This window comes from Protomyctophum bolini, assembly GCF_963924005.1.
Source record: "Protomyctophum bolini genome assembly, chromosome: 11".
NCBI lineage: Eukaryota > Metazoa > Chordata > Actinopteri > Myctophiformes > Myctophidae > Protomyctophum > Protomyctophum bolini.
Window position 1 is genome coordinate 18,289,897 of NC_137872.1, and position 19,896 is coordinate 18,309,792.

At 40.8% G+C, this 19,896-nt stretch overlaps 2 protein-coding genes across 5 annotated transcripts in view; both read right to left on the reverse strand.

The window, feature by feature from the left end:
* Positions 1–1,395: 1,395 nt before the first annotated feature.
* Positions 1,396–5,792, reverse strand: LOC308324843 (uncharacterized protein). Of its 2 annotated transcripts, none has more exons than XM_080777154.1 (2): positions 5,301–5,792; positions 1,396–4,431 (listed from the first exon to the last, which is right to left on the reverse strand). In XM_080777154.1, exons 1-2 carry the CDS (start codon positions 5,506–5,508, stop codon positions 4,052–4,054), a joined length of 588 nt encoding a protein of 195 aa, XP_080633280.1. In that variant the 5' UTR covers positions 5,509–5,792; the 3' UTR covers positions 1,396–4,051. The 2 variants fall into 2 exon arrangements, with proteins under 2 accessions (XP_080633280.1, XP_080633279.1); XM_080777153.1 differs by having other exon boundaries at positions 5,292–5,792.
* Positions 5,793–8,983: 3,191 nt separating this feature from the next.
* Positions 8,984–19,896, reverse strand: part of LOC308323247 (choline transporter-like protein 2) — a 30,908-nt gene continuing 19,995 nt past the window's right edge. For 2 of the 3 annotated variants that reach the window (XM_080774943.1, XM_080774942.1), the window contains exons 11-22: positions 19,618–19,749; positions 19,295–19,394; positions 18,300–18,392; positions 17,569–17,653; positions 16,869–17,131; positions 16,582–16,676; positions 16,317–16,420; positions 16,161–16,234; positions 15,550–15,620; positions 15,352–15,440; positions 14,914–14,998; positions 11,002–13,526 (exon numbers count right to left, since the gene is read on the reverse strand). In XM_080774943.1, coding sequence (XP_080631069.1) covers positions 13,321–13,526; positions 14,914–14,998; positions 15,352–15,440; positions 15,550–15,620; positions 16,161–16,234; positions 16,317–16,420; positions 16,582–16,676; positions 16,869–17,131; positions 17,569–17,653; positions 18,300–18,392; positions 19,295–19,394; positions 19,618–19,749 — 1,397 coding nt within the window. In that variant the 3' untranslated portion in view covers positions 11,002–13,320. Of the gene's footprint in view, positions 10,340–11,001; positions 13,527–14,913; positions 14,999–15,351; positions 15,441–15,549; positions 15,621–16,160; positions 16,235–16,316; positions 16,421–16,581; positions 16,677–16,868; positions 17,132–17,568; positions 17,654–18,299; positions 18,393–19,294; positions 19,395–19,617; positions 19,750–19,896 lie in introns of those variants that run through there. The other variant, XM_080774944.1, reaches the window with a different exon arrangement.

The window sequence follows — 19,896 nt, forward strand, 5'->3', positions numbered from 1 at the left end:
CTGTAGGCTATGGTGAAAAGAAAAAGTGCACACAATATTGTGTTTCAAAATGTAATATATCAAAAATGTTCATGAATTTCCAAAAATAGTCGACCTAGTATTATAATTAGGGCTAGACCAGGGCTATATTATAATATAACTTCAAATGTCAGAAAATTGATACCAGCACAAATTATTACATTTACGGCACAATTCAGCACAAATACAGCACTAAAGAATGACAATATTTGTATTCATGTTTTCATCATAGACATATTTACAGTCTATGGGGGGACGCGGGGGAGCGCCATCCATAGAAGGCGTTCAGCTCGATCGATCCTCTCGTCTCGTCTTAATTGTTTAACTTTGACACTCTTGTTTTCAGTAATATTTAAAGAAGAAAGATAAGCGTAATTCTACTCAATCAAAATGTCAATCAGGAAGACTGAGTGAAAACAACTTTGTATTAAAAGGAGGCATAAAAGACTGGGTCTCGCTGTATTACTCAGGCTGCACTGCAGTGTCTATTCACAGGCGCGAACCCACTACTGAGCGGCACGGGGGCTTTGACCTGCTCCGTTTCCGACCTGGACCGATTCACCCCTCCTTAGGCGACCTGGTGGTCCCGGGCTCCCCCAGGAGCACCATATCGATACCGAACTTAGTGCGGACACCCGATCGACATAGTCCACAGCAGCTCAGAACTCCTGAACTCAAACGATCCGCCAGACTCAGCCTCCCAGTAGCTTGGATTACAGGCGCACGCCACTGCACCCGGCGAGAAGCAGAGACACTTATTGGGCTTTTAACTTTGAGAGAAATTACGTCATTGGTAAGACTGCAGTCTACACTGCCATCTAGTGGTAGGAACGATATTTGCCAGTATTGAAGAAGAAAGGTTTTTGTCAGATGTTAGAATAATACCAATTTCTCATTGGGATGGAAAATCAATCGACAGTGTTGGAATAATATAACACTGTAGTGGGGTGGACAAAGCTGAGCAGGCTACACAACCCCAAACAAATGTGTGTGTGATTCCACAAATCTTTGTTCTTATTTTTTTTACCATTTACTTTAGATGTTTTTAAATCACTTAATGGAAGTCAAATGTGGGCACACATGACGTCATCAGCAAAACTAAGTAAGCCAAGCCAAAATAGGCTGAACCCTTGACCAATTATGGAGTCATCATACATCATAGTCATAGATATGTCATGAGTACGACTGGTATACAATCAGATATACAATCAGTTGCATGCTGTTATATGCTGCTACAATGTCTGAAGGAAGACAAACAAAAATATGTTTTACCCATTTATAGATTATGCAACTGACCAAGACATTATCTTTTCCTTTTGGCAGATAGCTGAGGTATTTCTTAAGACACATCAACATGTTAAAATGCCAGATGTGGGGAGCATTGTTTTTGGAGACTCTGTTACTCCTATAATAGTTCCTGGGATAAGCATTGATGAAAAAATGCACAACATTTCCCATAATGGCCTATAAATAGCCTACTAAATGCAATTGTGTTCTTTTCATAGCCATAGCCTATACTACTTTTCATCTTGGGCTAATAATAATAATGTGGTGTTGACTTGATTGTCATCTGGAGTCTGGGGTATGTATCTTCTTGTGCGTGAATATTGTCAATTGAACTTGGATGTGCATGCAGATCCCTTTTTTAAATATATGGCCCATAGAATAATGAATAAATAGGAAATAACTAATAAGGGATTATATAAACCAGGGACTTTGACTTGTTTTCTTTGCTTTTTCTGATGGACCTACCTACGGATCACACCAATGTCAGTCTTATGTAGATTGTGCAGTTGTCATTGCCACTCACTGACATTTTTGCACCTAATCACACAATGATGATGTTTTGACCGAAAGTAACACTAACCCTCCCCCGAAAGCAATAGCTACTGAGCTGCAGGCTAACTAGTTAGTTAAGGCTTAACTAATGTTCATAAGTATATAATGCATAGTCTACTGCTATGTTTCACACACCTTTATATCTTATCTCAGTAATATATCTTATCTCATGTAAATATGCAGCTATTTTTGGTATTTTTGCTCTTTCTTGTTTGAACTCGTTTCCTCTCTTCCTTCCGCCTCTTCTTCCCTTTCTTTCTTACTTCTATGAAATAAGTATAAGATGGGAACGATGCACAAAAATTCTTCTTCCATAGTCTCAGGACAGATCTGCTATATTCACTATTTGCAATTAACACTGTTGAAATCACGCATCGTCTGGGAAACACTGATGTCCACCCAGGCCAGGGGTATAGGACCCCCTTTTTCCCCTCAATCATATACAGTACAGTAGATCTGCCATTTTGCTGAATGTTTGCCTATTAGGACATTCCGAAAATAGCGACGTATTCCCGAATCCAAGAAAGCAGATGAAAGTGCAACATATAAACAAGGTGGGCTCAAAGACACCTATTACCAAGGTGCCTTTGTCGTCAACCCCTGTAAATAAGGTCCAATCTTACTCAGTTTATTTACCATCCTCCATGTGATGTGTTCTGCAGGCATTATAACGGTAAAGAGTAAGCTGCAGCGGTTTTGTTAAGTGAAAGACAGCTAGCCTACAGGGGTACAAGATGTAACATATGTCATGTCTCCTTGTTGTGCGAGTCGCTTTATTACTGTTGACCATGACCATACTGTAATTCATCTTGCACACAAATGAAGAATCATTGAATAAATCAGACTTAAATATCAATCATTATAGCCTAGGCTGGTATCTCTCAATGATGGCTAAAAAACAGTTTTGAGTTATGAAATACTATCAAAGTATAAGACTGACAAAGACAAAAAGGCATACCGCAGTGGTTTTTAAACCTTTGGATTTCAAGGACCCCCAATTTTGTACTCTCTAGACTCTAGTCTAGAGAGTGCAAGTGGAACCAAATGAACCCTATACACATACGCAGGGCTTCACATTAAGGCTTGTCCGCTTGTTTTACTTGTCCGTCACTGACAAGTGACTCTTGGTTTCACTTTTTCTGTGATGCTTCTAGCAGCCAACAATATTCTCCTAATAATCACCTTTCCAATATTGGTAATAGCCCTAGAATGTCTGTGATCTTTCATTTATTCCAAATACAGAGCAATAGATTGATCCTATCCATGTACGTTTAGCAGACTGACCATGTCGGCATTTAAACTTGTAGCAATGCGTTTGTACTACTGCGTTTGTAGTGTACCACCTAATTAATTCCTAAGATTTGGAGTCAGATATTGTGCTCTAGTTTCATATCCATTTAAAGGTTCTGGCAGAAAACGAGTTTTAAGTAAAATATCGCCACTTTTACACGAGGAAAACCTGGACTGAAAATATGAAAACTTTTGATGTTGATGTTTGGGAAGCACAAACAGGTGGTAATTGATCACACCACCTATTTTTTAGGGCCCCATACATTTGTGCTTCTTAAAGGAAGTTTTGATATGTTCAGTCCTGACTCCTGCGCTCATTCTGGGCCCCTCGCTGGACAGAATGTCATCCGTGTGCAGCTCGTGGAAAAGTAGAAATATTTTACTAAATATAAGTTTTATGCCAGAACTTTCAAATGAATATGAAACTAGTCCCCAAAGACTCCAAGCCATAGGAATTCATTATTGGGTGAGTGCACACACAGTGCTACAAGTTTAATTGCCCTCCACACAGCTAAATAAATAAAATTGCCGACAAGGTCAGTCTGCTAACCGTGCGTGGAAAGAAACGATCTATGGCTGTGTATTTGGAATACATGAAATGTATGTTAGATCACAGACATTCTAGGGATATTAACTTGTAAACTGAGAATATTCAACTAATATTCAAACATGTATTCACCAAAACCAACTTACAGTTAGTTGATTTAAAATGTAAAATTGTGTGTGCTCGTGCTTCAGACAAGTGACTTTTGTGCCCGGACAAGTGAATGGGAAATTTACTTGTCTGCAGGATAATTAAATTTGAGTGCCTCAAAATGAGTGCCTCAAAAAGTTAATGTCAAGCCCTGAACATACGGCCTATGGTTCCACTTGCACACTCTCAGAGTCACAGACCTGTACGGCTCTATTTGGTTCCTATCCATGATTTACCCCCTAGAACCCCCTCAAGGACCCCTGGGGGGTCCCCGAACCCCACTTTGAGAACCTCCGGGATACTACTGAACTCCGGGACAATCCCGGGGCTGTCGGAGAGGCCGTGCGGTGGACCGCTGCCTTGGTCCTTGGGGCTGGGTGGATGCGAAAGGAGGGAGAAGATGAGGGGCACGGTGGCCGACCCGTCCTCATCGGTGGGCAGCGGAATGACCACATCGTCCTGGTCCCACAGGTGATGGAAGGAGTTGGTGTGGGAGAGGTGCAGGGACGGAGGCGGGTGGCTCTGGGCCACATGCCGCAGGTTGTTGTCCCTGTCTTTGTCACCGTCCTCGGTGGGGCCCAGCATACAGTCTGCAAAGGGTATGCAGGGAAAATGGGTTGGAGAATTCTATCAGTGGTACTTCAAAGTGAACCTGCAGTGCAATTTCAAGGACCCACGTTTGATATGCATTAGGCCACAGTTGATACAATTAGGAGACTGGAGGCAGATATACTGTATTTTCAAAAGCTTATATGTATTATAATCATTAGTACAGAACAGAAGTGATAAGCAAGCCCACATCACTTTCCCTTTTTCAATCTCTTGATAAATCATGAATGTCCATCTCATCGTTTTCACATCTCTTAAGGCACAAATGTTCTGTCAAGTCTAGCTGCAATCGAACAATATCCCTTATTTTTGTACATGCTTGATCATGTGCATCATTTACTGATGGCTATACAACATTGTCAAGGTATTTTATCCAATTACTTTGCTATTGATTATCATATTTTCAAGTAAATGAGAGTAGTGATATCGACAACACAAAGCTATGTTGGCTCCAAAAATAGGCAAAAGCATTGCAAATATAATTCCTGTTTGTCCATGCATGTGTCCTATAGTGAGAGTCTTGTAGCAGTAAGAGTTCACTCTAGCTTGATTGTGGGTTTATAAGGACATACATATGTACTCAAATGAAACGAATAAACTTGAATGCAAGGTTGTTTTGTAAAAGATAATAATTTCCTTATTATAGTTCACTAAAACTAAACTAATTAAAATTAGGTGTGGTGTGGGGAGGGTGTTTGTATTGTATAACTTAAACAAAACATTTATAAGCAATAACAAAACTATGCAAATCCACTGGAAAGTATAACTCGTGAATGAATGGAATTGAACAAAAGATTACAAGCACGAAATAGAAATGAAAACTAAAATCATAGTAACTCACATCTATTACCTGCGATGTCAAAGGCCAGGTCTTTGATGAGATGTCCAACAATAACATAGGCAACTCCAACCAGGGCCAGCGCAGCCATCAGTAGATATAGCACAGGTTTAGGCAGAGGGAACAGCTCCTTGGCCACAGGCTTGTTGTACTGCTTGTATATGGGCTCTTCTATGGACGTAGAGTACAATGCTTGCGCTCCAACCGTGAAGTTATTCATGGTTTAGGGGAATAATAACGTGATATTCCTTCAGAGAAAGACAACTCTGATCTCTCTCTCTCTCCCGAGGTTCCACTCAAGACTGAATCATCGAGGTAATGTTATCCCCAAAGCTGAACTCTAATCCTGATTGGAATAGTCGATAGCCTGTAAAGAAAACGACAAGTCACAGGGAAAAAACGCACAAAAATTGTCAGAAACTTAACAAAATGAATTTGTGCACAGCAAAATCACTTTGCATTTGCCTACCTTATTTCACAAACCGCTTAAAATATTTCATTGCAAATAGCTAATCCTTCTGTTTAAGCCAAAACACTTCCCTTCCATGTGACTGTCGCAGAATGTGGAGGTTTGCAGTACCTGTTGTAACTTCTGCAGGGCTATTCCTGCCACTGTCCTTGGTGCTGAAATGAAACGCACAGTTGAACCAGCCCTCGCCCATTCACCTGCTGTGTGATGGTGTAACTTTCTTGCTCAAATATTTTCATGTCAAGGAACCCCAGGCTATTTGACCGCCAGGGACCCCCAGAAGAGATTTGTGTTAAATATTTTCTAACTAATTCAATTGTTTTCACTATTTTATTTTAACTACCGCATTTCAAAAACAGCAGGTCTACAGACTCACTTCTGATTTCTGAACTGCACCAAACTTGGCCAAAATACTTGGGACACACGTGTGTCTCCCAAGGGTCATGTAAGGGGCACACATTCATAGAAATTCTGCACACAGTATGTCTAGGTATCAGTAAACTGCACACTAATGTTTCACAATGCACATCAATCAATAAGACAGTGGTAGCAATTTGTTCTATTTTTTTAGAATGAGAGTTGTAAGATTTGTCTTAAGTCATGATTATAATGTTATCAATTTAAGCCTCTTTAAAAAATAAGGCGTTTTTGGCCTGGAGGCACTTTGTGAAAAATCTGTCAAATCAGTACTTGGCCTTACATTTAGGTGGGAACCCCCAATAACCCCTGGACCCCACTTTGAGAACCGCTGCAATAAGGACCAGTCCACACTGTAGGCAGGACAGAACCACCAGAGCCCCTTAGCCAGCAGTGTTGCCTCTTCATTAATTTGCCCGTGATAGGCAGATAGGATGTCAGTGTCACATTACCTTCATCTATTTTAAAGATAGTATAAAATGTAGGACCAAGTTCTCTCTTCCCTGTGAGTGTCTCAGTTCAAATATACCTACTACACAGTAATGATAGCCATAACATAATATGTCATATTGACATTCAATATGACAGTGGGTTTGCTGCTGTCACAGAAGGCATGCAGACTCAGAATGCAAAGTCCATCTCCGCTACTCATTTGGGACTCAATCATTCATAAAAAGCCACATACGCCAAAAGCTCATGTAAGACCATGCATGTTTAACATGTCTCAGAACTGTGCCCACAGTCAAATCCTCTATGGTAATTTAGCTCAAATAAAGTGTCGAAATGGAACCAAATGGACCCATGCCCATTGTAACACAAGAGAGTGCACAAGAGGAATCAAATGGACCCATACTGATCCACAAGGGGGAGGGGTGGAGGTCTTGATCTGTCCGATGATGCTCACCCCACCCCTGTATCCCATTTACTGTGATGGATTTAAAACCGCTAGAGACGAGAATAAACCTCCGGATATTATCTGCTGGACAGATCTCTCAGGACGGTTTGTTCCAGCCATGGTGTCCACTGTCCAGTAATATTCCCCAATGTCAACTTGTCAAGGAGAGGATCTGAGAGAGTTTGGTGAGCAGGCAAAGGGGTGATTTATTTTAAGGGGTCAATTTTACTTCAGTAAAACTACTTCATTCCTTTGCTTAATTAGGCCTACGTTTTCAAAAAAGTATGTTTATATGTGTTTACTTTCATGTTACTCCACTATAGTTTTAACGAAATGGACCTTTTACGCCAATACATTTCCACATTAACCCCATGGCACCCCCTATGCTGGGCAAATAGTCAATCAATTTCAAAATGCTTAATGTTTTTTTTTACACAAAAATAGCTAAAATATCTACAAGCATATACCATGTCACACTGCGACATGTAGTAAGCTTGTAGATCTGCTATTTTCACTAGTTGTCCAGAACTGGTGTATAGGTGGACCTACAGTAGGCTATATGAACAGATATCATCTCTGAGTGGCAAGTTTGGACAAAAGGAGATACTGTCCGAGCGTAGCTTACACACATTTAACAGATACATGTGAAACAGCTGAAATGTCATCTAATTTGACTAAATATTGTGCCGTGGTTAAAAGACTGTTTGAACATCTTATGTTTACAGGTGCACATTGAGATCTTAACTTGCGTTTTGGTGTGCCTTAGGCACCAAAATATGAACTACAGTATGTCCGGTTGTATCAGTCTATCACTCTATCACCTATATCAGCATGAGAAACAAGGCCCAAGGTTTTAGATTTCTTTCTAAATCTTACCTCATAGCAATACTCATATTGGAATATTCAGACCCTCTAAGGTTACCAACAAAAGGTACAGTGGGTACACTAGAGTGATTGAATACAATGTGGGCTTCTGCCAACACTATAGAGGATGACACTCCATAGCACCTCTCCAGTAACACTCCACACCCAGACACTGCCATAAAGTCACCAAAGCAGAACATGAACACTAAATGAAACCATAGAACTTAATTTCTTGCATTGCCCAAGAGCAAGAGAGCAATGTCCTGGATCTCTAGGCTAAATGAACTCGCACAGATTATTTGATTGAAACATATTGGCTTCTGCATAGCTTGTGTTAGTTCTCTAACAAGTACTGTACCTCCAGAACAATGGAGGGGGGTGAGCCATTCATTATCCATGCATACTTTTCATTTGACCAACAACAAAACTGGTTCTAAATGTTCTCCTTTGACAAACAACATTGATTCTAAATGTTATATGAGAAATAAGGTAAAATAAATATGGGGGCGAGATATCCGTGCTGTGGGGCAAGATATCCGTGCTGTGGGGCAAGATATCCGTGCTGTGGGGCAAGATATCCGTGCTTTGGGGCGAGAAATCCACGCTTTTCGAAAAGTGAAGACGGCCGTGTATATCCACGGATATACCCAAGCCGTGGATAAACACGGAACGGATATCCAAAGCCGGGCCGTCTAATTCCGGGGCGAGCAGTCTTCACTTTTCGCGGCTTCTCACTTGTATCTTTCTTTGTCCAATGGTGGATAGTTTCTTTTTATTTTTTTATGGGATTCACACTATAGTGTTAAGTCTGGTTTATACTTACAAAATGTGCAGATCTACAAGCTCTCAATGCTTGTAAGGTCTGCTAATGTTGAAGCATCATTCACAATTCACATAACATACTCTCCCCATGCCTTCTGGTGGAGACAATTAAACAAGACAGCCGTGGAGACGGTCCAATCTGGGAGAATTTAGCTCAATATCTCCATCCTGTGGACAAATGTGGAACAACATGCAGTAGTGAATAGGTAGGATACCTTGACAGAGAAGAAAAATACAAAACAATGTTTATTAACAAAACACTATAAAAACACGGAGGATAAATATGACACTTACTGCTCCTCAAAGGCAGTTTCATTCATTTCTGTAGCTCAGTCTAAACTTCAGATTAAATGATAAACGTATTGCATCAGATTCCTGCCTGGGTCGTTTCAATATGCTTTCAAAACAAGTAACCTTTGGAGGAAGTTTTGAACAAAATTGCTTTGGTAACAATGTCGGGTATTAATTTCAATGTTACAGAGCCCATAAAAAAAGCTATGTGTACAGTTAAGATATCTACAATATCACATTCTGAGCACAACTTCATGCAACATACTTCAATATATAAAAATAAAACCATACTAAATTCCTAAAATTGGCATACAAACATTTTAGTGATACCCAAAAGGTGCGTAACATTTCAAATACCTTTTGGTTATCGACTGTATTTAAAATGAAAATATTTTCAAAAGAACTATAACAATGAAAGCATCATCGCTCATTAAAAAAAAGCAGAGACATGCAGCATTAAAACTAAGATTTGGGGGGGGGGCCGTGACCCCATATTGTGACCTGAGGTGAGCTGACATGTGTTCAGCAGAGCAGTGCTTCTCAAAGGCCTATTCCTCCAGGGTTGAACCGGTTCCATTCCCGTTTTTCCCCCCCGATTGTTTCAACTGGAAATGAATTGGTTCAGAACTGGAACCAAAATGTATTAAATTTTTTCTTTTGGGAACCAAAGTGCGCGTGTCAATATTCTACAGGTTGGAAGATGCAGATTCATGACGTATCCTTGATTACCATGGTTCTGCTTAAACTTGGCTGGTTCGCTAGAAAGCACCAAGAATCGGTTCTAGAACAAAGGTTATTTTGGTGGAAGATGGGCCAAAGCGGTCCTTGAGGGAGTTCCAGAGAACTGACAGGTAGTTAGGAGGAACCAAACCTTTAGTGTGCAAATTGGATACCAAATGGACCCATAACTCTCAAAGTTATGGGGGTCGGTGGCCTAATTAATGCATAGTTAGTAAACTGGGGGTCCTTGAAATTAAAACATTTGAGAAGCACTGCAATAGTGACACAGTCAACCTACATAACAAAACGGACGACACTTCTGATTATCACATCATAGGCACTTGGGTGATTTAACAGAACTGAGCTCCTTACTCAACCCTGCAATTCAAAAGGCATATTACACTGTACAAGAACACTCCAAATATATAATATGGATTTCTTTTAAACATTGCCTGTCGCTCTACTCTGCAGGTGCAGGCTCGGGCTTGTTCTTCTTGTTGAGTACTTGGCGGAGGCTCTCTGGCATCAGGTAGGGTCTCTCTGCAGAGCCGTCGTTCCTCTCAAGATCCTCCACTACAAGAAGAAAGGAAAAAAAGGAAGTGATTAAATGAATCACATCAAACTAAAGCAAATAAGATTACTTTTAAGGTGGATTTTACTTAAACATATTACATATACAAAGTAAATGAAAAGGTAATTGAAAAAAACACTGGTCCCTATACGCATTAGGACAAAAGGAGAATGCAGTAATAGAAACTTGATTCAGCACTGCCTCGTTTGATATTTTTTACTTTGTGGTAAATGCGAGGGACCTCTAGGCATGCCATTGCCATGGTAGGCTCCTCTCCTTGCCAACAATGAGTGAGACATGCATCTGCTGCATGGTGTCTGGAGGTTGCAACAAATCAGACCACTTGACCTGGTCACTTTTCAAGGTTCAAATTAAAAAAACAGCAAAAGTAGCAGATAGACAAGCTCAAAACGCTTCAAGCTTTTGATACTCGTGGCGTGTGTGACGCAAGTACTTTTTGTATGGTCAAGAAGGGCATTCATTTACGAAAAAACACCAAATGTTTAAATATGGAGATGAGGTCTCTCGGTTTCTGCCCGACAGCAACGATATACCGGTATATAAAGTATGTCAAACCCAACAACATTTCACACAAAGAAAGTACAGCTAAAGTTACCGTTGCTTAATTCAACTCAACACATTCAGATCAAAGAAAACAAAAACATTCAAATGTAAAAGGCAGTATCAGAGACACTGAGAACTTTAATCAATAATAATTGCCTGCATGCGAATACGATACGTGTCCAGCATTATCAGGACATCAGCTTCATGCAGCAGAGACTTGCCGACTCAGTTGACATCGTATTAAAACAGTCTGCAGTGTCAGGCACACACATGTCATGGCATAGAGGTAACAAAGGCATTATAGAACAGTACAGTAGTGATAAATCTTAATACTGCTTTTAGTCTCAAAAGAGGACAAATGTGTAAATCTTAATACTGCTTTTAGTCTCAAAAGGACAAATGTGTATTTACTAGACGTAAATTTAAAGGTAGTGAATCGTAAACAAAAATCACACCGGTGTGAAGTGAGGGGCGCTAATATATTAAAGTCTAACTCATGTTATTTAGGTGACAACACAAACATTAAATTCTCTTTATTGTTAATGGCATTTAATGTTTGCGTTAGGGACAAGATGGTGTAAATTTTCCCTTAATGGCGTTTTTAAAACAAACATTGAACTAAAAACAAACATTAAACCTGTATTAAATAGTGCATTGATGCTAGTAAAACATAGCCATCAAGGACGCAAACAGTACAACACAGTTTCAGCACATCAAGCATAAGCAAAAATAAGTGCGAACTATCAACCCACAATAACACTGTAAATTAGGCACATAAGTGACTTCAAGTTTGGCCAGTGGCAGTGGTAGGAACATAAAAAATTAAATGCTTGTACTGTTAGTTTACTCTTCCCTTAAAGCTGCAATCCATAAGATGTTTACACAATATGTACTTCCTGAGATTTTAACTCAGGCCTCCAGTCCTGCCCAAGAGATGGAATGTCTACCACCGAGCTAAGACAGGACACGCCACCTCAGATGTACTAGTTAGTATTAACATACTCATTGTTGCCGTCAGGCAGAAACCTTGAAATATGGATTGTATGTCCATATTTCAACTTTCTATGTTCATATCAAAGAAGAGTGACGCACAAAAGTAGTGAAAATAGCCGATCTACAAGCTCTAGAAGATCACTTTTGTAGAGGCTCGGGTTGTGTAGTTACCTTGCCATGATGAAACTCCAAATATGGACAAGAAATCTAAAATAATTGCTTCAGTGATTAGAAATTGATAATTCAAAATATGCTCCTCATTAACTTACATTGTATGCTGAAACAGCTCTCAAAGTCACTCTTTTAGTACGTAAACAAATACAAACTAAGTTGATTCAGACAATATAGAGCATCACCAAAACTCATACAGTTTTATTTTTGAGTGGTGTTTTATAAAAATGTCAACTTCCTGTTGATTTTGCCATTTCTATTAGGAAGAAAACTCGGACTGGATCCGTGTATCTTCAAATAGTAAAATCAACAGGAAGTTAAATAATTTATTTTAAAAAAAAGAACAGTTTTAAAAAGTTACTGTTTTGGACATACAAGGTTTCCACCTGACAGCGACGTCAAACACATTTGGCCATTGCAGATTGTTCAAAATAGCATCTTATTTATTTATGGATTGCAGCTTTAACTTATAATCATTCAAGGTACAAATCTACTCTTATCCAGCTAAAGTCATTAGCAGAAAACGATCCACATATGACACTAATATAAAGGTCATCATTAGTCACTTCACTTGTCAAAGGGAACTTTCTTGATATCACTGACCAGGCCGTTCCTCCTTTTGAGTTCAACTGTGTTTGGATTTAAACAAACTAACGTATGCTCATCAAAGGTCAGCACATCAACAACTAATTTGCCACATTTCTGACCTCCTGACCGCCATCGATATGACACTTCACTCAAACTCTCTTCTCAGATATGGAAGACATTTCTTTTTGGTTTTTTTAAAGATATGGAAGACATACTAAGTTAGTGATTCTCAACATGGGGGACCCCCATGTTCTCAACGTGGGGCGCAGTGTCAAAATGGACCCTTACGGATCTGGCTGTAACTGAGGATTCTTCAGTGTAGAATGAGGTTCCAGATATTCAAAACAACGGTATCAAATGGGGGGGTGGGGGACGGTCCGTGGCATAATGCATATAGTCTGTCGGGTGGAAACCTCATATCTCCCTCTCTCTATCTCTCTCTATAAATTGTTACTTTTCAGGATTCAAATGCAAAAACAGCAGATCCACAAGCTCACAACGATCTGCTACTTTTGATTATTTTGTGCAACGCTGTAGTGTGATCAAGTAGGGTGTTACTTTGCGTAAAAACACAAAGTTAGAAAGAGGTTTTCTGCCAGACAGGAGCGATATCAAACCGGGTTGTCCTGTTGCGTTGAAATGAAAAAAGGGCTTTGAGGTGGACAGGCTAAACCGAGTCGTCTTGCTGCGTCAGAGCGGGCTGTTCTTCCAGCTGGACGTGTTCGTCCTCTTCTGGCTGGGCTTGAGGCGAAGCAGAAGACAACTGGTCCTCTGTCTTCACCTCGCCTTTGTCCTCCCAGAGGATCTCATGCAGGGTTGAAGACATGTAATATGGCCTCTCGGCTGAGCCGTTATTGCGCTCCAGGTCCTCGCCTTGTTAGTGTGTGTATGTGTGTGTGTTTTAGGGTTAAGGGTATGTAGCGGTGAAAGGTCGATGGTCAGAGAAGCAGTAGGAAGAAGAGATGGAAGGAGATGAATTGAGGGAGGTGGGAAGGAAAGAAGAGAAGAGAAAGGAAGAGAAAGTCAGAACCACAAAAGGCACCCACATGCATTACACTCCCAATACCAGCAATTAAAAAGGTTAGAAAGAGGAAATTGGGAGATTTTAGAGACGTTTTAATCAGTGGTTCTCAAAGAGGAGTCATTGCCAGGCCTTCATGCAAACGATATTAGGGGGCGGCAGGCATGGCCACCAAGCTCTGGGATCGTAGCCCCGGGCACCACAACGGGTTTACCCTGGTCCTTGAGGGAGTTCCAGGTGGTCCACAGAATGGTTAGGAACCAAATGAACCCTTATGGTCCTGTAACCGTCTATTGCTTTATATATACTGTATGTATTTGCTTCATAAAGACGTGGAATACTTGGAGCCAGTCAGGTTCTTTTAACTGCAATGATGGAGTGCTATTTGCTAGCATGATACTAAAAGACTATTAGTCCAATGATTTATGAAAGAAACTAAAACAAAATGATATTTTTTTAGGCTTGAAAGGAGAGCATTAAGTCAAATCTGTTACTTTTAGTTACAGAAAGGAAATGGTCACAACAGCAATGGAGGAGTCATGTGCAGTCAGGTCAGTGAAAGGTGTGAAGATTTGGGGATTTGTGTAATTTCAGATCAGTCCATCCTTACTCACAGCTCCCCTATGTAGCCTATAAATTGCTTTTTGGAGTTACTTGGATACTGTCGGACAGAAACCTCTTATCTCCATATTGGGGTTTTTCGTAAATGAATGCGCTACTTCATTGATCATACTACAGTGTCACACAAAAGTATCAGAAATAGCAGATCTCCAACCTCAAAACGCAAGTTTGTAGAAATGTTTTGGACATACGAGGTTTCTACCCGACAGACAATATACCCTGTTGGACTAAATGTTTTTAGCAACCTGCTAGGAACTGAGCACTATGCCAGCTAACAGCTAACGTTTGAGCCTGAATTTCATACGTATATACATAATGTGTCTAAAATCACTGAACTTACCCTGAAGATAAGTCACACATTTGTGAGTTCAGTAACACCATGCAATTTAGAATTAGTAGCAGCCCAACAACATAAGCAATTTAAAAGTGTTGAAAAGGTGTGGATTTGTGTGTACATTTGATTCAGTCCGTCACGGAGCATTGCATTTTCTTATGTTGTTGAATGGTCATCATAAAACCACCATTCCTTTCCCACATTAACTCTGGACATTCGCAATGTTGCATTTGTGTGTTTGTAGATAAATGGTATCTAATATATAATATATAATAAGTACTTACAGAAGCAGAGGAAGAGTGTGTCCACACACATGGCGTAAACGCTGAAAAAGCCGTGGGCAATGAGGTAGGAGCCGACCACCACCGTCTACAATACAAAGAAAGAATATACATACATTTAGGCCAAATATACACTTTGTTGCACAACTATGATAAATGAGAATGAGATGCCGTGCAACACGCTTTCATGTCAATATTGACAGTGACACTGAACTTGAAATTAGCCCTTAGCTAGGAGCAAAGATATTTGAGTGGTTAAAACAGCCAAAATAAAATAAAATAATAAATCATCTTTATATATATATATATACACCGGTAGGTTTAAAACGTCCAATTCACCTGACTAAAACTATTTTTCTTCTATCATAGACGGACACATTCATCAGTTGTTCCGAGCCACCTGAATATCAAAGTGAAATCTTGACCATCCATCACACCTACCATGATGGGGACCCAGTAATAGTGGAGATTTGGGGCTGTGTCCTCAAAGGCCTTCACTCTCCCCGAGAAGAAGAAGAAAGCAAAGATTCCTGGGGCAGAAAAATGGAAGACATGTCACAAAACAGAACGCTCTATTACAGAAGTTTATGCATCTAACAAAAGTGTACAGATGGGTGAGTGATGTGACAGCCGACTTACCCACGAGCCCTACGATGAGGAGTTTGCCCAAAAATAAGAGGAAATCTGTCACTTTGTCCAGGACAGCTACCCTGTGACATCAAACAGAGTGACAATTAATTAACTGTGGGGAAACGAAATCGGTGAGGGGTGGCGTCTCTACTCTACCACAATGTTATGCTGCGTTTACACCTTAGAGTATATATTAATAGAGACGGCACCCGGAGGAAACCCTGAGGCGAAATGGATATAGTGGCCGAATTTGGTATTGCAGCGCTGGCCCAAACACATGGTCCGTTGACTATCATTGCGCACGTTCATGATGACACGTGAACGCTGTTTTATACGTGAACACGTGCAACGATAGTCAACGGCAGCGCGTTCATGTGTTTGGGCCCAATCCATCCCAGAATGCACTCTGTTCCTACCCGGAAGGAGGAGAGAAATCGCCTCATGCTCTTTTGAGCAACATATTGCCATATTAATGGGGGGGAAAACATTTTCATGAAGCAAAGAATGATAAATGATATACATCTATATAAATAAATAAAACGATTTATTAATTGCAATATATCCTGGATTGGATTCCTAAATTAAACATTGCACTCACACACACACACACACACACTCACCTGATCATGTTCCTCATGAGGAGGAAAAAGGCATTTTTGGCAGAAGTGCAAAAGTTTTTACCATAAATCGCCACCTAGGGACAAAAGACACTTGTTACATTTGAATGCATTTTCGAATTCTGAGTATAAGTAATGATAAAAGTGTCCAACACACACCATAATGTAGGCATTTCTGTTGAGGAATTTGATAAATTTCTCCAGACACCAGAAGCAGCACTTTAGACAGCAGAGACAGAACTTGGCACATTTATTCTGGGCTCCTGTGAGGGATCACAAAACAAGGGCAAAACATTTACAATTTAGGTGACGAAGTCCAAAATGGCTGCTGTGTGAACACTGTGTTAGCATGCAAGCTGTACCATCAAGACGATAGAGTGATTTGTACTTGTGTGCAGTATCGCGTAAAACAAGGGTAACACACCTTGGAGTTTGTGGTCCAGGTACTCCAGTAAAACCCTGATGATCTGAACGATGGACAGGATGAGAGAGCCGAAAGCCAGAGTTCCTGTATGGTACCTGTCGCAAACACACATATTATACATATTTTACGGCGAACACATGTTTGAGTGAACATTTATTCAAACTGAGTAACATTCTAAAAACCCAACAAACTATACAACGAACTACACACATGCAGTGCTCATGTTAAGTTGCACCGAATGGTTAGCTAAATGGTCAAACTCTAATGTTAAATGTAAACACACACACCTGAGAGCTCTCCCCAGGGAAGAGAAGATAGGGAAGGCAGGCATGTCGTCCGGTTTGACGAAGGCCCAGTAGTACGAGGCGAACGCCCCCGCCAGGGTCATCTGTCCCAGGGCCGTGACGAAGTTGGCGCACCAGAAGAAGAGGAAGACGTTGTAGAACTGCAGGCCGATCAGGTACTTGTGGTAAACCGTCTCACCTCCGTAGAAGGCAAACAGGCACTCGGCGTCAGGGCATTCTCTCTTCATCTCAGATGTGGTGAAGTTCTGAATACAGAACAGAGTACAATCGAGTGTCAATGATTGAATATGGACAAAAGTGACACAAACATCTGAAAAATAAAGACATTTGGGGGAAAGATTTTCAAGATTTATGTAAACTATTGGCAATATTGCCTATGACAAGTGGACAAGTGACTTATTTTTGGTATCAGCAGAGCAAAGAGGACATGATCTATCCCCTTTATAACATGTTAAAACATCTAAGACTTAAATACCCAAGCTGTGCTACTCATGTGTCTGAGTAGTCGTTAAACTGCTTGCCTTTGTGCAGGTTAAGATTCTGGGTTCGATGCTCAGCTGATACCAACAATATGCCACTCTGACCTACTTAACACTGGTATGGTCATTTAAGGTGCCTTTTTACACAGAGTGCAATCATGTATTGTACTTCAACAGAGAGCATTAAACATAAGGTTACTTACAGCTGGCTCACACGTTTTCCTGGAGTGCTCACATAAGGTTTCATTAAACACCTTATAGATAGGCTCGTTGGAGGTGGACAGGAAGCTAATCATCAATCTGTCAAGGACAATGACTACCATGACTTTGAAAGACTCAACATTTCCCCACCGAGTGGCGTGTAGAATATTAGTAATGACTCCATTAAATAGACCAGATTGGGTAAAAGCAAAAATCGGCACATTCACTTATGACACCTGTTCATCTTACCCATTTTGGGCGGGAACCCGTTTTGGTGTCAGCATTATGTTATGCTTTAGCTATTGAAAAATAGCAGATCTACAAGCTCATAGCGCGCCACCGAGTGGCACGCTACGAGCTTGTAGTTCTGCTATTTTTGAAGAATTGTGAAAAGTGACATGACTGACATAGAAAAACAGCTTTTTCGAGAAAACAGTCAGGATTTAGAAGACATTTGCAGAATCGTTCCCAGGTCAAAATGGGTTAAAAGCTGAGAGGGAGACAGTGTAGGCATGAAAGACGGAAGGTAAAGTCAGAGAGAGAGAGAGAGAGAGAGAGAGAGAGAGAGAGAGAGAGTGTAGGAGAGACAGACAGTAAGCACACTGAGACAATGTAGGGGAAGTAGATAGTGGAAAGCAGAGAAGGAGGCAGATGGTGGGAAAGCACCATATCTGTGCAATTTCAGTAAATATAGTCTATAGTCAACAGCCATCCATTGTAACATGAAGGATACACAGCAGTGACTGCCCAGTAGGCAATGACCATGGCCAGGAGTACAAAGGTGAACAGTGGGTAAAACAGGGAAGACATCACGTGTGCAACAGCTCTGAAAAACAAAACAAGAACAACAGGGTTTTGGTGGGCTGGTTGAGTGCAAATTGGGCTCAGTAAGAGTGTAAATCTCTGCCAGTAGGCATGCCCTACCTCACTCCCTCTTTGTGCATGTGTGTGTGCGCGCACGTGTGTGTGTGTGTGTGTGTGTAAGGGTCAGGCAAAAGGATGATAAAGGATGCCAACTGTTATGCCTTGTGTTAGTTCTACCCAAACCCTCCCGACACATAGGCGGGGATAGTAGAGGCCAGTGTCAGTCAAATGAGCGAAATACCAATTACTCCATTAAATGAGATTAAAGAAAGACGAGGTCCCTCGTTTTGGCACAGGCGGGTCGAGGAGAGAAGAACGAGGTTCTTGGCATTGATTGAGTACAGAAGTCCTGACTTCATTCCCACTGCACCTGGGTCACAGTCAGTTATTTTTTTGTATTGCGTCATATAAGAACTGTGTTCAGAAAATAAACAAATCAGCCCTGCAATTTTGTCAGGTATATGACTCGTCCATTCACAAGAAAATAGATATTTGTCGGTGATTGATTTGAAGAATATTCGGGAGAAAATAAATGAATGGCCTGGTAGTTTGTGAAATTAGCGGTGGATGGAACACCTGATTGTGATACTCTTCTCCCCGCCCTCCCAGCGGAGATTAAAAAACCAATGCTGAATACAAATGAGTGTTTTCCGGCATTCAAATCAAACCCAAACATAATCCATCATCATTACGCGTTCCATTTTAGTGACATCATCTCTGGCTGCGCCGTTAACTTGACATTTCAATCCATTATGATGACTCATTCATTCAAAATCCGTCCTCATTTGACATTTTTTCCCCTCCATCGAGTGTCTGCTTTGCGCCATTATTCTAAAAGAAGAAAAGTCTGATAGCAAATCTAACCTGCTGGCCTCTTTGATGAGAGCGATGGCAATGAGGATCCTCTTCCTGAGGAAGATGAGCAACAGGATGATTATGACTTCAACGATGGCTAGGATGATCACTGAGAGAGAGAGAGAGAGACAGAGTAGAGAAAGCATTAAATTCACTGGGGCAGCTCTCGTTTAAACAGTAATTTAATCAATTAAAGTGATGATCATATGCTTTGTGTTTTCAAACAAATAAGGCTATGGATACGTGGTGGTAATCCATACAGATTAACACCCATGTGAGTGTGTGATGTACAGTATATGAGTGAATGAACAGGGTGTACTGTCTGTACTCACTGAAGGCCAGCCAGGTCTGTCTGATCTGCAGGTAGACGGCAAAGTCTGTCTGGAAGCCCAGGTCCTGCAGCGTGACATCTGAACCAGGCTCTCCCTTTAGGGAAGCATACTCCATGTAACAGTGGAAGATACCTGTGACACACACCATCACCACCAGAGGGAGACACAAGCCCATCAAACAAAAGTGATTTCCATGGAAGAGGTTATGGGTAGAAAGGAGTCACAACTAGGGTTGGGATTCGGAACCGGGTCCATTTCAGAGTTCAGACCCGGTTCCAA